Genomic DNA, 18,610 nt, shown 5'->3' with positions numbered 1-18,610 from the left:
GCGTTAAAGCCCCTACATATTTTGTAATGAAAGTTAAATAAATTTAATTTTTAATTTATCTCCTTGCTTTGTCAACAACTATATACAATGGAGATGACCTTGATAATTAAAATGTTTAAATAAATATGTGATAGGATAAAGGATCTGTACAGGAGTAAGTGTACAGCTTTTATTTAAAAAAATAACAATTTCAAGTAAAAGGTCAAAGTACAAGTATTTGACACTTTCAGCTGAAAATATCTGCATTTCCTCCACTGAAATAGGCAACAGAGAGGAGAGAATTCCACCTTGGACTTAATCCAGTTTCTGGTGGATTTATTCAAACCAGTATTTTTTAGTCAGTTTCTTAAAAGTTTATTTGAATTGGCCCCTTTTAGCAAGAAACCCAAATATGGTTATACCCATGTTGTGGAAACCATTTATATCATTTTCCATTCCCAAGGTTATTCTGGAAAATCTCATATAAGACATAATTAATGTATAATTTCAAAAGATTCTCAAATTTAGAAAATAATAACATTCAAATCATTCAGCAGAAAGAGTTTGTGATTTTTTTGGTTAAACTGAACTTTTTGATGAAGATTTTGTCCCATCTATATAGGTAATTTTTGTTTTTGCTTGTCTTGCTTCTTTCTGTAGAACTTCCCTTTCCTCCCCTTCCCCACTTTTCTGTCTTTTTCTCAGCAACCGCTCACTGCTTTCCTGCTAACAACTTGTACTTCCTTAGGGAGGCCTACCTCACACCATGGCTCTATCGTCTGATATAGGCTAGCGTTGAAGACAGGATGCTGGGCTAAATTGATCATTGGCCAGACCCAGTAAGGCAGTATTTGTATTCTGAATGTAAATTACCCCAGTTAAATCAGTATGAGCTTAGAATTACAGGTGAGTGACTTGGAAAAGAACCATACTGGATGACAGTAAATCTCAAATTTTGTCCAACAATAAAAGGCTGAATTCATCTTATTGACTTGTACTTTCATTTTCAAAATTCAAGCATGTAGAATAATTTTGTATACACAGTCTATTTTATTAGCAAGTTAGGTTTGACAGAAATAAAATACATTTTTCGGTCAACAGTAATGCATGCTATATAAGATTTATGGCATGCTGTGCACATCATATAGGACTTCATTTTCATAATGCTACTGTATTTATTGCAGTTATGACACTGTCACCATAAGTTTGTTTCTATAGGACACATTGGAAGTACCTTAAAAATCTGATCTAACTGCTCTTGTTCGGTAAACCCATCCCTGACACACATAAATCTACATGTACGAATTTGAATGTTCTGGCCCAATCAGTTCTCTTCAAATGTATTAGACTTCAACTCTTGTACTTCCTAGATAGCATGATCAGTGGCTATGCTGGTTAGGGTGTGTGGATGTTGAAGTCTAAAACTTTTTGATAGCATATAGTTACTATCCAGTTTCAAAACATAGACTGATATTGATGGATTGTTGTACCAATGTAAATGAAATTAACATTTGACAGGTGGATCCAAATATACAAGAAGAGTCTTTGGGCTGTTGGAAACATTTGCTAATGGAAAGTGAAAGGACCTAATTGTTACTAGTCTCTTGCTTCTGGAAGCTACTTCCCATTCTGTACAAATGCTTAAATGTGTGTTTCCAGAGCTACTGCAAGGCAAACAGACAAAATATTTCCTCCTCTCTTTCCAAAAGCAAAACTTGATAATACACTTGTTGATTCAGTTCTATAAATTATATCAGAGATAGTTATGGTACTCATAATTACCAATGTTTATGGATATCTTCCTATCTTCAATTTTTAAATGATCCTTTCATTTTAAAGAAATGAAAGCTCCAGCTTTAGCTTCATTTCTTATTTAGTATCATGTCTTCGTCCTCCATGCAAACTCCACAGACATTCTTAGAAAACAAAAATGGCAGGTAAAGGTAGTTCTATGCTAAATTTACAGATGTATCTTCCTGCTACCCAAAGCTAAGGAGATTTCGCTGATCATACTGTTTGTGATTAGACAAGCCCTTTTATAGTGGCAGCCATTTTAAAATTAGGGAAATCTTCATCTTTGGTACCCATTTTATAAATAAGAAAGCCTCTGCTCATGGCAACCAGTTTTTCAGAATACATGCAGCAAAGTTGCAAAAATAAAAACATCCCCATACCACCTGAAAAGCTTGCTCACTCCTGCAATAAACTATTAGAATTCTTTCACATATAAAATAGTTCTAAGCGTTTTTTTTCTCTATCTAGAAAACACAGGTCTGCAAAAAAAAATCGAGAGCTGTTTTGGTTATTCTACATAATCTTTATGGTTTTTGGTGCGCTTAATCCGAAAATGACCTCCATTTTGTCATAGGGCATCACATTTCCTGACAATTTAGGTAACTGTTAAATAAGGCAATACCTCAAAATAAATGGAAATAGACTTATAAAATTAAAGTTTCATTACAATATTTTCATGAAAATCCTTTTTTGAACTGAAATGAGCTCACCTACAAACAGTAAACTCAATTCTTCTTCCTTGTGAGGCTCCTCTTGGTGCATTTACCCTTGTGAGTATCATCTGGAATGTCTCTCTGAAGCATCCAACAGTAATCTGCCATCATTGGAATGCTCCATTTTTCCTGGTATCTCCTTTACATCTCTTTAATGTCTTGGTGGAATCGTTCACCTTGTTCCTCACTCACAGCTCCCAAATTTTCAGGAAAGTAGTCAAGGTGGGACTGGAGGAAATGCACTTTCAAACTCATCAGGCAACCTAAAGCTTGAAATGCTTTCAGCATTCTTCCGATGATCTTTTTGTAGTGAGGATCTTTGTTATTGCCTAAAAATTAGATATTTGAAGCATTCTCCATCTCTTGGAAGTGATTTTATGAATTGCTTCATCAATCCCAATTTTATGTGGAGAGGTGGTAGAAGAACTTTATGAGAAGGTACCAAAGTTTCTCGGAGGACATTTTTTTCACCAGCTGTTAGCACCCTTGGCTGCCAACTCTTCTTGGTCCAGTGATTTTGTCGATCTCGACTGTCCCATAGACACAGAAAACAAGGGTATTTGGTATACCCAGCTTGTTGCCTGAGCAGCATGCACAAGACCTTCAAGTCCCCACACACTTGCCAACCATGGTCTTCATATTTAAGTTTACGAAGAACCAATTCCAAGTTCTCATAGGTTTCCTTCAAGTGTACGGAATTACCTACAGATATGGAAGCGTTGTGGAGTAAAACTGCTTTGAGACGTCTTTTGGAAGAATCTATAAAAATATGCCATTGCTCTGAATCATATTGGATTTTAAATTGACCCATCAGACCTTCGACATTGATGCAATAAACCAACTTGTCTTCCTGGGCGAAGTAAGGAACGAACTCCTTTTCATGATGTCTGAACCATGAAGATGACACTCCTGGCAACAATAAATTCCTGCTTTTCAGCCTTGATCTGAGTAATTCAGTGGCATCTTTGGGAAGAGTCAAGTCTCTTACCAAATCATTCATCTCCTGAGAAAACAATATTGATCTTATATCATCTTCAAAGTCAGAACTTGATTCGTCATCTGGTTCAGGTATGACTTCACCTTCATCGGAGCTTGGTATCTCTTCTAAGGTAGCAGGGGACTTGGGTACTGTATATCTGTGACATGAGGGATGGGATGAATTGCTGAGTGAAGATTGGGGTATGAAATGGAATGCTTCCATTTGGAATTAAATCCTTTCACATCGCATGAACAAAAATAACAGTCATCACTATGGTTCTTTTGCTCTCGCCATACCATAGGAATCCCATAACGGAAAGATTTTTTATTACCCTTGAACCAGTTTCGGAGGTCCTCAACACACCGTTTGCACACTTTATGAGGTGCCCAAACTTTATCTTGAGCTCCAATTTTTAGTCCAAAGTATGCAAAGTATACTTTTTTCACAAAGTCTGTAATATTCTGCTGTTGCTTCAACACTGTATATTCACCACAGATGAAACAGAAACTGTCTGGCGAATTAATACACTTTCACGGAGCCATAACATAACGGTTGAAGAACGACAAACTAACATGAATTGCGATGAAAAAGTGTGAACAGCCTAGAACCAAGAGCCTGATGATGATTCGTGCACAAGTGTGGCATGCAGGAGAGAGAAGCTTTGTGTCTGTACACGAGACGTCACAGTGCTGGCCATGCCCCCTGCACTGACCGGAGATGCTGCTATTTGCCCTGTCTCCTTCCCACTGGATTCTTCAGGAAAGATTAATCCCTTCTACCATTAGAAGCACAGACTTAAAACTTGCTTAGCTTATGTATATATTGCTGACCATCAGATTTACAGTGCTATATTTTTTTTACATCTCGGACAAACCCTTTAAGGTTTTTTGGGCATTTTATATCTTAAATGCACTTATGTGAATTAATTAATAGTAATTTGGACTTTAAATTTTGTTAAAAACCCATAATATAAAAAAATACCATTTTTTAAAAAAAATAATAAATTTGAAGACAATTTTGCATGTTGTGACAAATCATGACGTTTAAGAGTTTTTTCAATATTTTATTTGTTTTCAGCACACCAAAATACATGGAAATTAGATGAAAATAATCAAACAGCTTTTTAGTCGCAGACCTGTAAAATCCAGTCATATCTTGGGCTCCTTGAGGAGTCTGAATAGTGGATCATCCATTAGATGTACTAAGTGACAGCTCCTCTGATTTTTAATTGAGAAAAAGAGAGAAATAATTGTGTTTGTCTAGAAAGCTACCCCAATTTCCTTTTATAATAACAGTCTCATAAAAAATGTGAAGACATGCATTATGTTTATTAATATTACTAAATATTGTACTTAAGATGACAAAAAAGGATATGATGCAATTTTTACTGCAGATATTTGCTATTCTGTTGGTTGGATAGTGATTTGCATCATTAATTTCCCTAATATGTCTGTACAAGCTTTTTCTACAATGAAATCAAATTGATTTTTTTCTTGCCTACTAAGGCATTCTTGCATTTTTCCTTGCCTTTGGGATATTTTCTTCTCCAGCTTTATCATGGTAGCAGTGCTATAGCTAAACTAATCACATCACTCAATGTTCAGGTTTGTCAGTAATTGGGGCAAATTTTATTCTTTTAAAAGAGGCAAGAGACGTGCTATATTTCAATAACTAAAGCAAGCATGGGTGACTTTTCAGTATCTACAGACTGCAGGTATCATTTGGAGAGAATCAAGTGCTGCAGAGAACAACATTGCAGATGTAGATGTAACTTGTGGGGGATGTCATTTTTTAACTCTAATTTGTTTATTTTTGAGACGTTGGTTTTCAGCTGCGATGGTGAAAGTGGGCTTGGGTGGGTACAAAAACTGAGTTTGGAAGCTTCATGCAGCCCCAATACTGCAGACTGTCTATCTTTAAATAACTTAGGGCTTTGTGATGGGTGAGGGACAAGCATTTCTTCTTAAAGTCAAATCTTGTGCAGGATTGGCAGGAGAGGGGGGGAGGGGAGAGAGAGAGATATCCTAATAACATGCATTGCTATTTTAGATATCTGTGCAAATGTCTCTTTTGGGCTAGTGATGGAAGAAAGTTAGAGGCTCTGTTAAGTCAGGTATAACTCCACAGATACATCCATGTACTTTTTTTGGCCATATTGAAATCCATAATGTCTTCCATAGTTTTTCCCAGTATACCTTATAGCTCTGGTATAGTTTTCCTCTATCTAGGTACTAACCAATTTGATTCTGCTTAGGCTTGGGTGAGATGTGGAAATGGCTAAATGCTGTGAGTATTAATATACAATTTCCAATTCATGTGCACTCACAGATTTCTGTGGTATTTCTCACTAACATGCAGAGAATATCTAAGCAAACTATGATTTATGGGCTGTTTCACAGACTTCTAAACAAGACTAATTACTTAACAGCAATGACTGCAAAAATTCATGCCTATATCTTTTAAAAAGTATTATTTAAATCTATTTTAACACTTTGTCTATAGTTTAATTGGATCTTTGTATATACTTTAACCAATAAAGTTCTACACTTTTGTTTTTAAGATTGAAAACCTAGATCCTCGAGGAATTCAGCTCTCAGCATTATTCATGAGTGGTGTTGATATGGCATTGTTTGCCAATGATGCTTGTGGGCAGCCAATTCCATGGGAGCATTGTTGTCCATGGATGTACTTTGATGGGAAGTTGTTCCAGACGAAGCTCATCAAAGCAAGTCGGGAGAAAGCTCCCCTCATTGACCTCTGTGATGGTCAGGTAATGTTGGTCCTGCGATGGGTGCGATGTCTAATTGAATGTGTATGTATATGGACAAATAGATAGTCAATATAATTGTTTTTGGTAATGAGCTCAAATTCTTTTGTAGACAGAGGATTTTAGCCTAAGGGCAAATATATAATTAAACTTATAATAGAATGTATTATTTATCTGATAGGTTGTATCGTGCTAAAAGCTTTCTTGAATGTTGATTGCTCTAAGTATGTCTGTTTGCAAGTAAAGAAGTTAATCCTTGATTGTTTAAATCCTTAAAATGATGATAATTATTTTGTGCTGCAGTAATTTGAGTTGATTTGGAATATTGTTTTTTTTATTATACTTCCATATAAATGGCCACCCATCTCAAATTCATGATTCTGCATGCTAACAAAAATTAATTTGTAGTAATTTGGTATAGGGTATGGACATATATAGGTGATCTGTGACACATTCAAATTTTATATTTTCTTACTTTTTATCACATAAGTGATCCAGAATCTGCTCTTTCTTTTTTGTTAACTAGGAAAACAGATGGATTTTTCACATCTAGGAGACCCTGCCTTTCTTTGACGTTGCTGTATAACTAAAATTCAAATAATCCAAACTTTGTATACACCATTTTGAAAGATTTTTAAAGCTTTCAAATCACTCTGGGTATTCTGACAAACTGTATTTTCCAAAACATAAACAATGAACAGAGGATATATTGTTTTCAATATTTTGTTAAGAAAATAAAACATTATAGGGGAAACAATTTTATCTTACAGGGAGATAATTTGTTGATGTCTTGATTTTCTGACCCTTACTGCTTGCAAATACCATCAATTACCTGGCTAGCTGTCTTCAATAATGTCATTTAGAAATGTATGAATATACTTGATTTGTGTTCATAATATAAATATGTTGTCCATATTGTTTGTTGTAGGCTGAACAAGCTGCCAAGGTAGAAAAGATGCGCCAGAGCATCCTTGAAGGTTTAAATTTCTCCAGGCAAAACCATCCACTCCCTTTCCCACCACCACCTGCCATGCCTTTCTATCCAGCTTCTGTTTATCCTCGGCACTTTGGGCCAGTTCCACCTCAGGGCAGAGGCAGAGGCTTCGCTGGTAAGATTGCTTCACTGTTAAATAGTTAATCCAATATAAATTAATGAGAGATTGTATTAGCACCTTTGTGTAGGAACCATGTATCAGTGAATGTATCAGACTATACGAGTGAGATTCAGGTTCACATCTCAGACCAACCTAACTCATAATTTTGAGGTAAAAATAGAAGGAAAAACTCTACATATATCACTTACAGCTCCTAATGGAATGGTGGAATATTAGTCAAGCAGATCAATGCAAATTAAGGCAATTGAACTGGCAAAAATAGTTATCAACTAAAATTTACCCTGAAAAGCTGTTTATACAAAGAGACTTATAACTAGATAATAGCCAAATTTAAATATGTAATTCAATTACATATTTAATTATATATATAATTGTATATTTACACAGAGATAAACAATATTTATACACCATTCAAAGGAGTTGGTAAAAAAGCTAAAAAGGAAACAAAAATTATACACACTCGTATATAAATAAAGACAGCATCTCTCCGAACGATGCTACAGAGAGAGAGAGAGAGAGATTGAGATTGATTAACAGGAAATCAATATCAGTGACTAATGCCCTAGTCATTTCTCTTGGATTATTGCAAGCATTCTACATGAGGCTACCTTTGAAAAGAATCTGGAAGCTTCAGATAGTATAAAATATGGCTACACAGACAATCTTGGGTGCCCAAATAGTGGCGCATGTAACATCTCTGCTGCACAAACTGGGTTGGCTGCTGGTATCCATCTGGTCCAATTCAAGGTGTTGGTTATGTCTTATAAAGCCCTATATGGGATGGGGCCAGGTTACCTTTGCAACCGTTTTGGTCCCATTATATCAGCCTGCCCCATCTAGTCAGGGAAGGAAGGTATGTTGCAGACCCCAACAGCCAGGTAGTCCTTGACTACGACCATAATAAAGTCTGCCCATTACAGTCATACCTAAAATTGTCATAAAGCAATATTAGTCTGGGAATTAATTCTTAAAGAGGGTCTATCCTTTTCCTTTTCACAGGAGTCTATGGCTTTGGGGGCCCTTATGGGGAAACGGTTGCAGCTGGCGCGTATCGGACCTTCCGAATGACTGCCACAGGAGGACACTCTGGACCTTTCCCTGGCAACGATGGCAACAGGACTAGCAAGTTTCAGGGCGGTAATACCACCAATCCCCTTTTCTTATTGCTCACAACAGCAGTGCATTGACTGGAACTTTCCAACATTCATTGTATGAGTTTGTCTTTCTAAAATAAAGCACATACTTTAAAGAAAGAGTTCTCCCATTTTCTTCAGTGTATGTATGTGAAAAGATAGAATAGGAAATTCCTACATTTGAATTACTTTTCACAGATTGCTATGTGGTCTCTAAATCAAAGATCTATTTAATGTCCCTTAAAGTTAAGGTTGTCCTCAGACTAAGCTCAGGCCCTGGTGATTACAGCCATGTAGTAGCCTTGCTTAGCTTTTGAAATTAAGTTGGCTAGATGCTGTACTTGCTATTTATTCCTTAGTAGCCTAATGTAGCAGCTAATGTGTTGTTACCAGATAATAAAATAGAAAAAAAAGAATTAAATTCTGTGACTATATTAACATTGCAGTCGTTAGTACATTTACATTTATATTACTTCTGATTCTAACTACTTTTAACCTTTTTGCCATTAGCTCAAGTTAGTGTTGTATAGCTAATGTTCCTTCCTTAGAGCATTGGAAATGCTTGTTTGAAAGTAAAATAGAAATTGTAATAATACCAGTAGATACAAATGTTCAAATTTAAAATTAGATGCATTTTGAAAGAAAAGCTTTCTGAAAGTTTTAGAATGCATGTATACCTTGTTTCAGTATTTTTAATATTAGTTAATGCAGCTTTCCTTTTTTTGTAAATGTTAAACATTTGAGATTCTCAGAGCATTGGGGGGTTTTCAAGTTCTTCAAAAGGAAAGTTTGAAACAACTGGATTAAACATCCAAATATTTTCTTTGAAATATCAAGTCTATTCTGGCTATGTTAGCAGTCCCCTAGTTATTCACTTACATGCCAGCAAATCCCAAACTACTCCTTATTGACAAGAGGATGAGGGTTGTGGAAGCAACGTTTCTGTTGGACAGGAAGGTTTTGTCTTCAGAAAAGGTCACGTAGAAGTAGTTTACCCAAGTGTAATTTCAAAATGATAAATTTACATTGTACCCTCTTCATTTCACAAAAATGAATGAACTGGATTTTGTTTGTGCTTGCTCTGCCACTGATTTCAGTAGCCTTAAATCCTACTTTGAAACAAAGGCTATACAGGTATGTGCCACTCTTAAAAAGAAAAAGTAATTTTTCAGAGATAATAACATTCCTTCATTTAAATTCCTATAGCAGAATAACACATTTTTAAATCTTGGTTTAGGTGTCCAACCCATTCCTTCTCAGGGAGGGAAGCTTGAAATAGCTGGCACTGTGGTGGGCCACTGGGCTGGAAGCAGGCGTGGTCGAGGAGGAAGCAGGGGGCCATTTCCTCTGCAGGTGGTTTCTGTTGGAGGGCCAAGAGGGTAAGCAAATACCAACATTGCAATTATGTTTGGATTAATTAAAAGAGATGCCTGCTGGATTTTGACTTGATTATGACACAGCAGTGGTGATTGTTTAGTTTGGAGTGTATTGGCTCAGCTCTTTATTTTGTTAGAATGTAAATGTAAAGACTGATTAATTTTATTTATCAAATTTTTATACTGCCCATCACACTTGTATTGCTTTGGGCAGTTTGCAAGGTGTGGTGTTGATTGCTATAAAATATTATTGGTTTCAAAGTATCGTTATATACAAATATTTAAAGACAAAAGGCAATCTAATGTAGAGATAATTCTAAAAATTAATATTTCATGCTAAACAATGAGAAGATGCAAACTGATCTATACATTTATGGTGAATGTAGAACCCAACCCAGACACATTCTAGCGAATTCAGATTCTCAGTCCACATCCCTGTGAGCAGGGGCTTGCTTCTTGTCACATACAAAGTAGATCAATCCCTTCTGTATATAGACAAGATTTTTTTTTTTGTAAAAATGAGCACAGAAGGTGGGCATAGAACATGATATCCTATGTTCTTAGAACTTAATTAATTAATGTTGGAATCTCCAAGAGCTGCACAAAACGTATGTGGTCAGGAATTTGTGGTAGGTGGGTTTTTTTTCTGAAGAATTTATCATGTTCAGTATGATCCAACATGCATATTTCAAGCTAATTTAACTTTTTCATTTAGAATTTTATGTAGAATTATATTGTGATTCATAATATTTAGGCAGAGACTTCTTCATCTATAGCCATGATGGCGAACCTATGGCACGCGTGCCAGAGGTGGCACACAGAGCCGTCTCTGTGAGCATGTGCAACATCTCCAGCTGCTCTTCCGGGTTCTGTCATGTACATGTGTGCCGGATAGCTAGTCTGGTGCGCATGGACGCAGCGGCCAGCTGCTCTTCCGGGTTCCGGCGCATGCACTCCAGTTTTGGCATTCGGTGCCGAAAAGGTTAGCCATCACTGATCTATAGCATATCATCACTTTAGGTTCTCTAGAGAACATCATGACTGTTATGCGACATGGTTAGGAGGTGACATGATTGTAACTTTGGGATTTTGACTTTTTAATTATAAGAAGCGCCGCACAGGTAGGATGAGCTTTGTCTCTCACAGCTTACTGGGCTAGACATGGATAGCAAGTATGGTAGTCCCAAAAAATAGTGGTTGGCACCTAAAAAACCACTACCTCAAAGAAGGTATACAAGAGATAGGGTTAGGGTATGAAGAGCCTTTTGGATTGAAGGTTGGTACACCTTGCTTTTCACCCTGTAATGTCTCATTACATTGGACTACTGTACCAAAAATAATGTTTCTCAGTGGCCTAGTCACTTTCAAAGCCTTTCACGGCTTGGAACCAGGAAACTTACAGGACCATCTCTGCCCAGTTGTTTCTCCCCATCCTGTCTGATCCATGTGGGGGAAGCAGATTCCCAATCCTTTCTGCTAAGGCACATTGTGTGTCATAGCTCAGGTGGAGAGCCTTTTCTGCTGTATCACCTGCCCTCTGGAATGCTGTTCTTCCAGAGAGAGGTTGTCCTGATTTTACTGGCTTTCTGCAAGGCCTTAGAAACCCAGTTCCATCTCAAGCCTGGGGCCCTGACTGGTGACAGTGCCATTTCCTGGTTGTGTTAATTATATGATCTTTTAAAAAAATATTTCCTGCTTTTAATGTGATACTTCTATGTAATTTTATTATTATTCATTGGACAGTTACATATTTGAGATCTGCAGCCATGTAAATCCAATAAATAACTAAAATATATTGCATTTTAATTAGAAAATTAATGCTACAATAATTAGGAAATTAACCCTACTGCAGTTGGAAAAATATGTCAACACTAGGGTGAAATTGTAAAAATAGAATGGCAATTAAGAATCAATAAAGAAGTACAATTGAATCTATTCATAGAAAGTTTCTTCAACTCTATAAGGTTGCTTAAGAACATGTTCTAGCAATGAGGATAATTTTATTCCGGTATAAATTATAGTACCAATGACTATTCAAATAATCATAAACTATTCTCTTGCTAGGTTAATTAGCTGATAAGTTGGAAATGCATAATGTAAGGAGAAAAATATTGCAAAGCTATAATTCAATCTAATAAAATAATGTTTTAGTTGCTTTCTAAAAATAAGAAAAACAATTGCTTTTTGGTTTTGCATGGGAAATTTCCAGATCTGTTGTATTTTCAGATACATTTATGAAATTACATGTGTTTACCTTTTTCTGGTTCTATAAAGACGTCCTAGAGGAGTTATTTCCACACCAGTGATAAGAACATTTGGCCGAGGAGGAAGATACTATGGGAGAGCTTATAAGAACCAGGGAGTTATTCAGGTAATGGAAACAAAATCAGATATCAGCTCTTTTTGTTAATGTACATAGGTTAATGTTGCATTGGGATTGTGTTTTAGGTGCATTAGGCTAAACAGAAGGTTAACAAATTCATTTTCCTTGTTGTTTTTGTTAAAGAATTAAAAAAAACCCGTGCCAAATTGTTAAGTGAGACCAATGTCCTGCTTAGTATTTTATTTCCATAGAAAGCAGTTAGATAAACCAGCACATTCTCCACTCTGTATAGTATAGTAATATACTATAATATATAATAATTGTTTAAATAACTTTGTTTTACAAACAATGATATTGTATTATCAGCTATTAAGCCAGTTAATACCCCGGACTATGTGGATTGCAAATAACTAGCTAGCAAATGCCAGTTTTTTAATCAATATTTCCGAGACTGAAAAGTGCTCTTAGTTTTGCAGGCATCATATTCTGTGTAAAAAAATCCAAAGAAATGCTGAATTTCAGTAATTTTCCTAAGCTGGTAACTCTTTCAGTTGTGTTCCTAACTAATTTCATTATTTCTTTTTTATTACTATTTTGTTTTTATGTTTAAAAAACAGGGCAAACCTCCTTATGCTGCTTCAGCAGAGGAAGTGGCCAAAGAACTTAAATCAAAATCAGAGGAAGGCAAGTCCTCTATTGTGTCTTCAGAAGGATCCCTGGCTGAAAATGGCATAATGAATGAGGAGAAACCAGCTTCCCATATGAATGGGAGTACAGCAGATGTCAGGGCTTCCAACCAGTCTGAAAGTGCCTTGAGTAATGACTCTAAAATGTGCAATACAAATCCTCACTTAAATGCACTAAATGCAGACAGTGTTTGCCATAAAGATGATGCTCTTGAGGCTACTGTCTTAAAAAAAGAAGAGTAAACTTATTTTTTATAGAGGGTGAAGGATGTTGGAAGGGTCAGGATTAGGAATATCTGGAAAGAAAGAGAGCCTACAGTTACGTACATTTTTTCCTTTCCGTAAGAGAAAAATGAGGACTTGGAAATTTGGATCCCTCTTGGATGTCAGAGATTTAAAGAACACATTTTTAGTTTTAACCAGTTGTAGTCAAAATGCTACAATACAATAAAAATGAAACAGAATGAAGAGCATTTGACTCCCGCACTTAAAATGATGTATACACAAAGTTTAAACTGGTTATGACAAAAGCTTGTAGTTTTTGTTTCTTGAAATATATTAAAAAGGAAAAGAAAAACAAATTTTGGCAGTCTTTCAGTATATATAGCTTAAAATATAATTTTTAGTACTTGGCACCATATGTATGCCATTATATTTGATTTTGCATTACTGTGTCACAAAGCTTTCCTTAAGGCTTTGATTTCATGATTATGGGGGGGAAAGGCACAACCACAGTTCTTTCTTTTCTTAAATTTCATCACCGTTGATGTGGTTTCTTTTTATGTTTAAAATGTGCAAACTATCAAAATCGAAAAAAAATTATAGAGTAATATTGGAGTTCTGATTATTTTAAATATACATCATAATACTTTACAAGCAAGTTAAAATGGATTTAACTTGAAAATCATAGAAGATGCAAATGACCTTTTCAAAAGAAACACAATGTGTTCTGATACTTTTTGTGACTAATACCATGCATCTGTGATCAATGAACTATGTGGTTTTTGAATCAGACGTAGACCATTAGTACTACTATTTGAGCTAAACTTCTGCATGGTTCATAATTTTAAAGTGTGTAGTTAATATTATGCATGTTCTTGTTCTCTTTCTTCCATTCTTACAAGTACTGTGCCCATTTGCAAAACAAAAAAAGCTAATAATCAGTAATAGTCCTATAAAAGATGTTAACTATGTTTAGTCATTGACTGATCTTGCTCTAACCTTAAAATTTTGTGATTATTGACCTCTGTTGCATTTATTCTAAAACAAAAAAAAATTATCTAGCCGTTTTGAATATCAACGTTTCCCTGGTGTACTCATTGCTGTATGCATTATTGTTCTCTGTTGCTGTTTTATGCCTTCATATTAGCAAATATGAAATTCTGTGGAAAAACACAAAAAAAAGCTTTGATCTTCAAGAAATACCCCCCTTCTGTAGCAGGAAACAAATGGCTTGTTCTTGAGAACTTTCCCATCAAGAATTTAGTATAAGCAAATATACCTGTATCATTTTGATGTTTTTGTTAGTGTTTCCAAACTTAATGTACTTCAGAATCAGAATCATTTCTTTATATTCGTTTTCATATAATTCTCCTGATGCTCTTCATCACACATTAGTGATCAGAAATGAGGTGTAATTCCCTATTCCCTGCCCGCAAGAGCTAAGTAGGTATCTTAATGTAAGTTGAAGGGAGTTCTGCCCCAACTCATGGATTGTGCAAGAATGAACTACTGTTGGGTTTGATTGGTTGTAGATGGATTGTGGTGTGGTGTATTTGAAGGCTATTGAATGCAACTTACAATGCTTAATAAAAATCTTTATTCTTTTAGTATAACCTTGTTGTATGGTGTCTTACTTGTGTTCCCAATAATTTTCTTTTCTTTTTTTCCCCATACAAATTTGAAGTCTTCAAACATCAGCAATTTTAGTAGTTGATGATGAGCTCTAGAAATAAAGATGGTAATGACAACAAGGTAGAGCCATGTTGAGCAGATGTTAATTTTTTTCAGCTTCCAGGATGCCAATTGCAGCTGATGGGTTTTTGTCTTGAGAGCAGACATGGTGGTTGGTCATCAATATGCCACCTCTTTGGTGTTTTGTGTAAATAATAAAAGTTCCTGTTGCAGCATAATTGCCTCCTTTTATTTTGCCATCCTTCAAAGCAAAAGATTGGACTTACAATTTCGTAAAATTCTTGAATTCCCTGGAACATAAAAATGAATTCCATATTACCTCTCTACTATTAAAATTCAGAACACTGGGAAATTAATAAATAATAAACCTTGCTATTTTGAGTTCCATAATATGCCATAAAGCATCTTACTGACAGCAACCAGTGATTTTGAGAGAACATGTATCGGCACAATTTGCAATGGAACCCAAGCTAAACAAACCTTCAATTTCTTGTTCCATTGTGGACAACAACCTCGGTGCTCCTATTATAGAATTATTATGAATTAATTTAATTCAATAGCAAAGCTATGGCATTCTCAACAGAAACCAAGAAAGGACTTCTACAACTCATATCTAAAATGCAACTTTCCTAATGAATGGTTTTCAATGAAACAAGGCTAACCTGCAACCATTCTAGGTAGGGTAGATTGCCTCCTGATTTTTTAGTTTCCCATCTTGTGTTGAGCTCGTTTTGGGAAGAGGATAACATCTTAAATCTGCATAGGGTTGGGACAGAAAATGCATTTTATTACTCAGCAGTAACTGCCATTTTCAAAGGGAGGTGTTCAGTTTGGGTATGCCAGCAGTTTTAACTAATATGGTGCCTCATAGTGAGAATTTCATCATTGTCAAAAGAAGACAGCTGTTTCTTTAGATTGTCTGGAATTGGTCTAATTTCTGTCACTTTTCTACTTTTTTGAGGCTGATAGGAAAAAACAGGATAGAATCAGAATAGATTGTAATACATACAGTGCATTTCTGTTTTCTGGCTCTTGCTGGAGAAAAACAGGAAGGGAAAGACTGCTAAAGATAGTGAAGCATCTATTCCCATGGTCTTTGTATTGTTTCTGATCCGCAGTTGTGTATTTTGTCCCATCTTTCTATCTCTTGCATTGTCCCCAAATTGTTACTATTAGCATGTATGCATTCAGTTTAAACATTAATAGCTATTTTTGTGCTGACTATGCCAAACTAGAACAGTCTAGTTTCTACAGCAGTCATACTATTTTTATCTCTTGCTTCAAACTGCACTAACCATCTGATGCAGATTTGTGGGGTGGTACTGCAAGGTGAAGGAGAATCCATTCCTTTTCTTTCTACCATTCTGGTTGTAGACAAGCAGCACCAAATGCTGCCTAGTGAATTAATAACAACCTGCTTACAAATACTCTAGAGCAGATAGATTCATTATAATAATAGAATAAGAAATCCTAACATTTGCTCAGATCTTTCAGGCAAATTCTTAGTTAAGTGTTACTAGATAGCTATCTAAATTTCTACTTGAACATATCCAGTGAGACCCACATTTTAATCTCTTGGCTAATTTTATTGTTGAATTATTACTACATTAACTTGGAATCCACTCTCCTGTAACTGAAAATAAGTCATTCAGGCCTTAGTCATCTCACAGTTAGACTATTGTAATGCGCTCTAGCCATGAAGAACATTTGGAAGTTACAACTGGTGCAATGTGCCACAACGCAGGCAGTTCTTGGGACCCAAAGAATGGCCCATGTAACACCACTGCTCTGCAAACTGTATTGACTGCCAGTCTGCTTCCGGTGGAATTCAAGGTGTTAGTAGTATTTTTTAAAGCCGTTCATGTCATGTCCAGGCTACCTGAGGGACTACCCATGCCAGCAGAAGAGGCATGCTGCAGGCCTTTGATTATTCCAGCTGGCGGAGTCCAGGAGAAGGGCCTTCTCTGCCATTGTACCTGCCCTCTGCAGCATCTTGTCCCCTGGAGTAAGGTTGGCTCCAATCCTTCTGACTTTCTTAAGAGCTTGGGGCTCCAATGTGGGAACATCACAAAGGAGGTGATCAAATAACAGATCCCACCTCCACACATCCTGCCCCCGCTCTCTCCATCTTCTATTGGATCATAGCATTTGGCTTGGTTTTTTTTTTTTTTTTAGTATTTACTGTACATTTATCTTTTATATGATTGCAAACCATCCAGAGTTACTCTGTGGTAAGATGGATGGCCAATAAATTTTATAAATGAAAATTAAATAAAAGATTCACTGTTTTGCCCTCTAGAATGATGGAAAGGGGAGGTTTCAATGATATACATTGCTAAAACATTTCAGCACCCACCCATCCTTTGGAGTTCTTTGTAATTGTTGCTTTAGTATTTACTGTTACCTTAATTTCCTTTTACCATTGTCCTGTCATGGAATCTCTTCTTATTGCTCTTTTGAAAGTAAAAAAAAAATCCAATTCAAAAAAATCCAATTCAATCACACTCCAACTTACTTCCCCTTAAAAGTCAAGGATTCCAGCATTACATGGTCATTTTTCTCCAATATTCCTGTTAGTTTTATATCCTCAACTAAGTCTTCATGGATTACAGCCTTGTCATGGCAAAGGGGCTTGCGTAGCTCAATGAAGCTATGAGCTATGCCATGCAGGGCCATTCAAGACAGACAGGTCATAGCAGAGAGCTCTGACAAAATGATCCACTGGAGAAGGAAATGGCAACCCACTCCAGTATCTTTGCCATGAAAACCCCATGGACAGTACCAAAAGGCAAAAAAGGCCTGGTGGAACATTGTCCATGGGGTCGCAATGGGTCGGACACGACTTCGCAACTAACAACAACACAAGTTTTTGGGTTCATGTCAGTGAAGGATAGCTGCTTTCATTGTGTTTTCCTCCAGTCTGAAGGTGAACATTGTCAGCAAGATAAGTCAATAATTTATTACAAGAACCATACGTAGCAGAATTTGCCTCTCAACAGATAGGTTAATTTAAGACCTTCATCTATACTGCTTTACTACTCAGATGAAGAGAATAATTCTAGCTTTCCCCAATTTAACAAATATTTGTAGCATTTCAAAAATATGCTATGATGGTAGTATTTCAATTGTCCAGTCACCTACTGGTTACCATTGTGAGTGTTGCCAGTCATAAAATGTACTTAACCAGAAGATATGGGAGGTGAAAATAGTCCTCAAACATCCTCTGTAACTTCCCACTACTCTTGACTTATCTTGGTCTTCATTCTGGGTGAATAAGTATGCTTCTTAAAAAAGGGCTGGTCTCTAACTACTGAGAGTGACAGATAATTCATTTAAAGAATTATTCATCCCATACAGACATTTATTTATTTAAAATAAATAAAATATCCGGGGCATATTCTGAGCTATGTTGGGAACCTCGAAGTTTACAATTCTACTATTCTCTTGCTTTCCAAAAGTTGAAATCCATGTCTCAGACTACTTCCACTGCTTTTGGCAACGGGGATGTGACAAAATAATAAATTTCAAAAGAAGTTTGTATGTGAATTTTGGTTCTCATATGTATAGAATACTTTGAGAGTTACTTATATGGAATGCATTGACAGGCTCTTGTGACCAGGAGCAATATCAGGAAAAGGAAGTCCATTTAAATGTTTGCTTGTTAAATCTGATCCTGTTACAAAAAAAAGCCTCAACTTGTGTGGATCCATGTTAATAAAGGGTGTTGGAGTGCACTGCAATTCTGTTAGAATGCCATAGTTGAGTAGTAAACTCTTGATTTACATGACTTTCATTATAAGACTTTAGATGCAACAGACAAAAGCCATTCAT

The 18,610-nt window shown here is 36.1% G+C and overlaps 1 protein-coding gene across 1 annotated transcript in view; it reads left to right on the top strand.

The window, feature by feature from the left end:
• FAM120A (family with sequence similarity 120A) overlaps positions 1-14,700 on the top strand; it is a 64,760-nt gene extending 50,060 nt beyond the window's left edge. The window contains exons 13-18 of the mRNA XM_032210249.1: positions 6,026-6,235; positions 7,161-7,341; positions 8,347-8,484; positions 9,718-9,859; positions 12,131-12,227; positions 12,797-14,700. Coding sequence (XP_032066140.1) covers positions 6,026-6,235; positions 7,161-7,341; positions 8,347-8,484; positions 9,718-9,859; positions 12,131-12,227; positions 12,797-13,108 — 1,080 coding nt within the window. The 3' untranslated portion in view covers positions 13,109-14,700. The remainder of the gene's footprint in view (positions 1-6,025; positions 6,236-7,160; positions 7,342-8,346; positions 8,485-9,717; positions 9,860-12,130; positions 12,228-12,796) is intronic.
• Positions 14,701-18,610: the final 3,910 nt, after the last annotated feature.

Source organism: Thamnophis elegans, chromosome 2, assembly GCF_009769535.1.
Source record: "Thamnophis elegans isolate rThaEle1 chromosome 2, rThaEle1.pri, whole genome shotgun sequence".
Classification (NCBI taxonomy): domain Eukaryota; kingdom Metazoa; phylum Chordata; class Lepidosauria; order Squamata; family Colubridae; genus Thamnophis; species Thamnophis elegans.
This window is presented reverse-complemented; position numbering and strand designations above follow the sequence as displayed.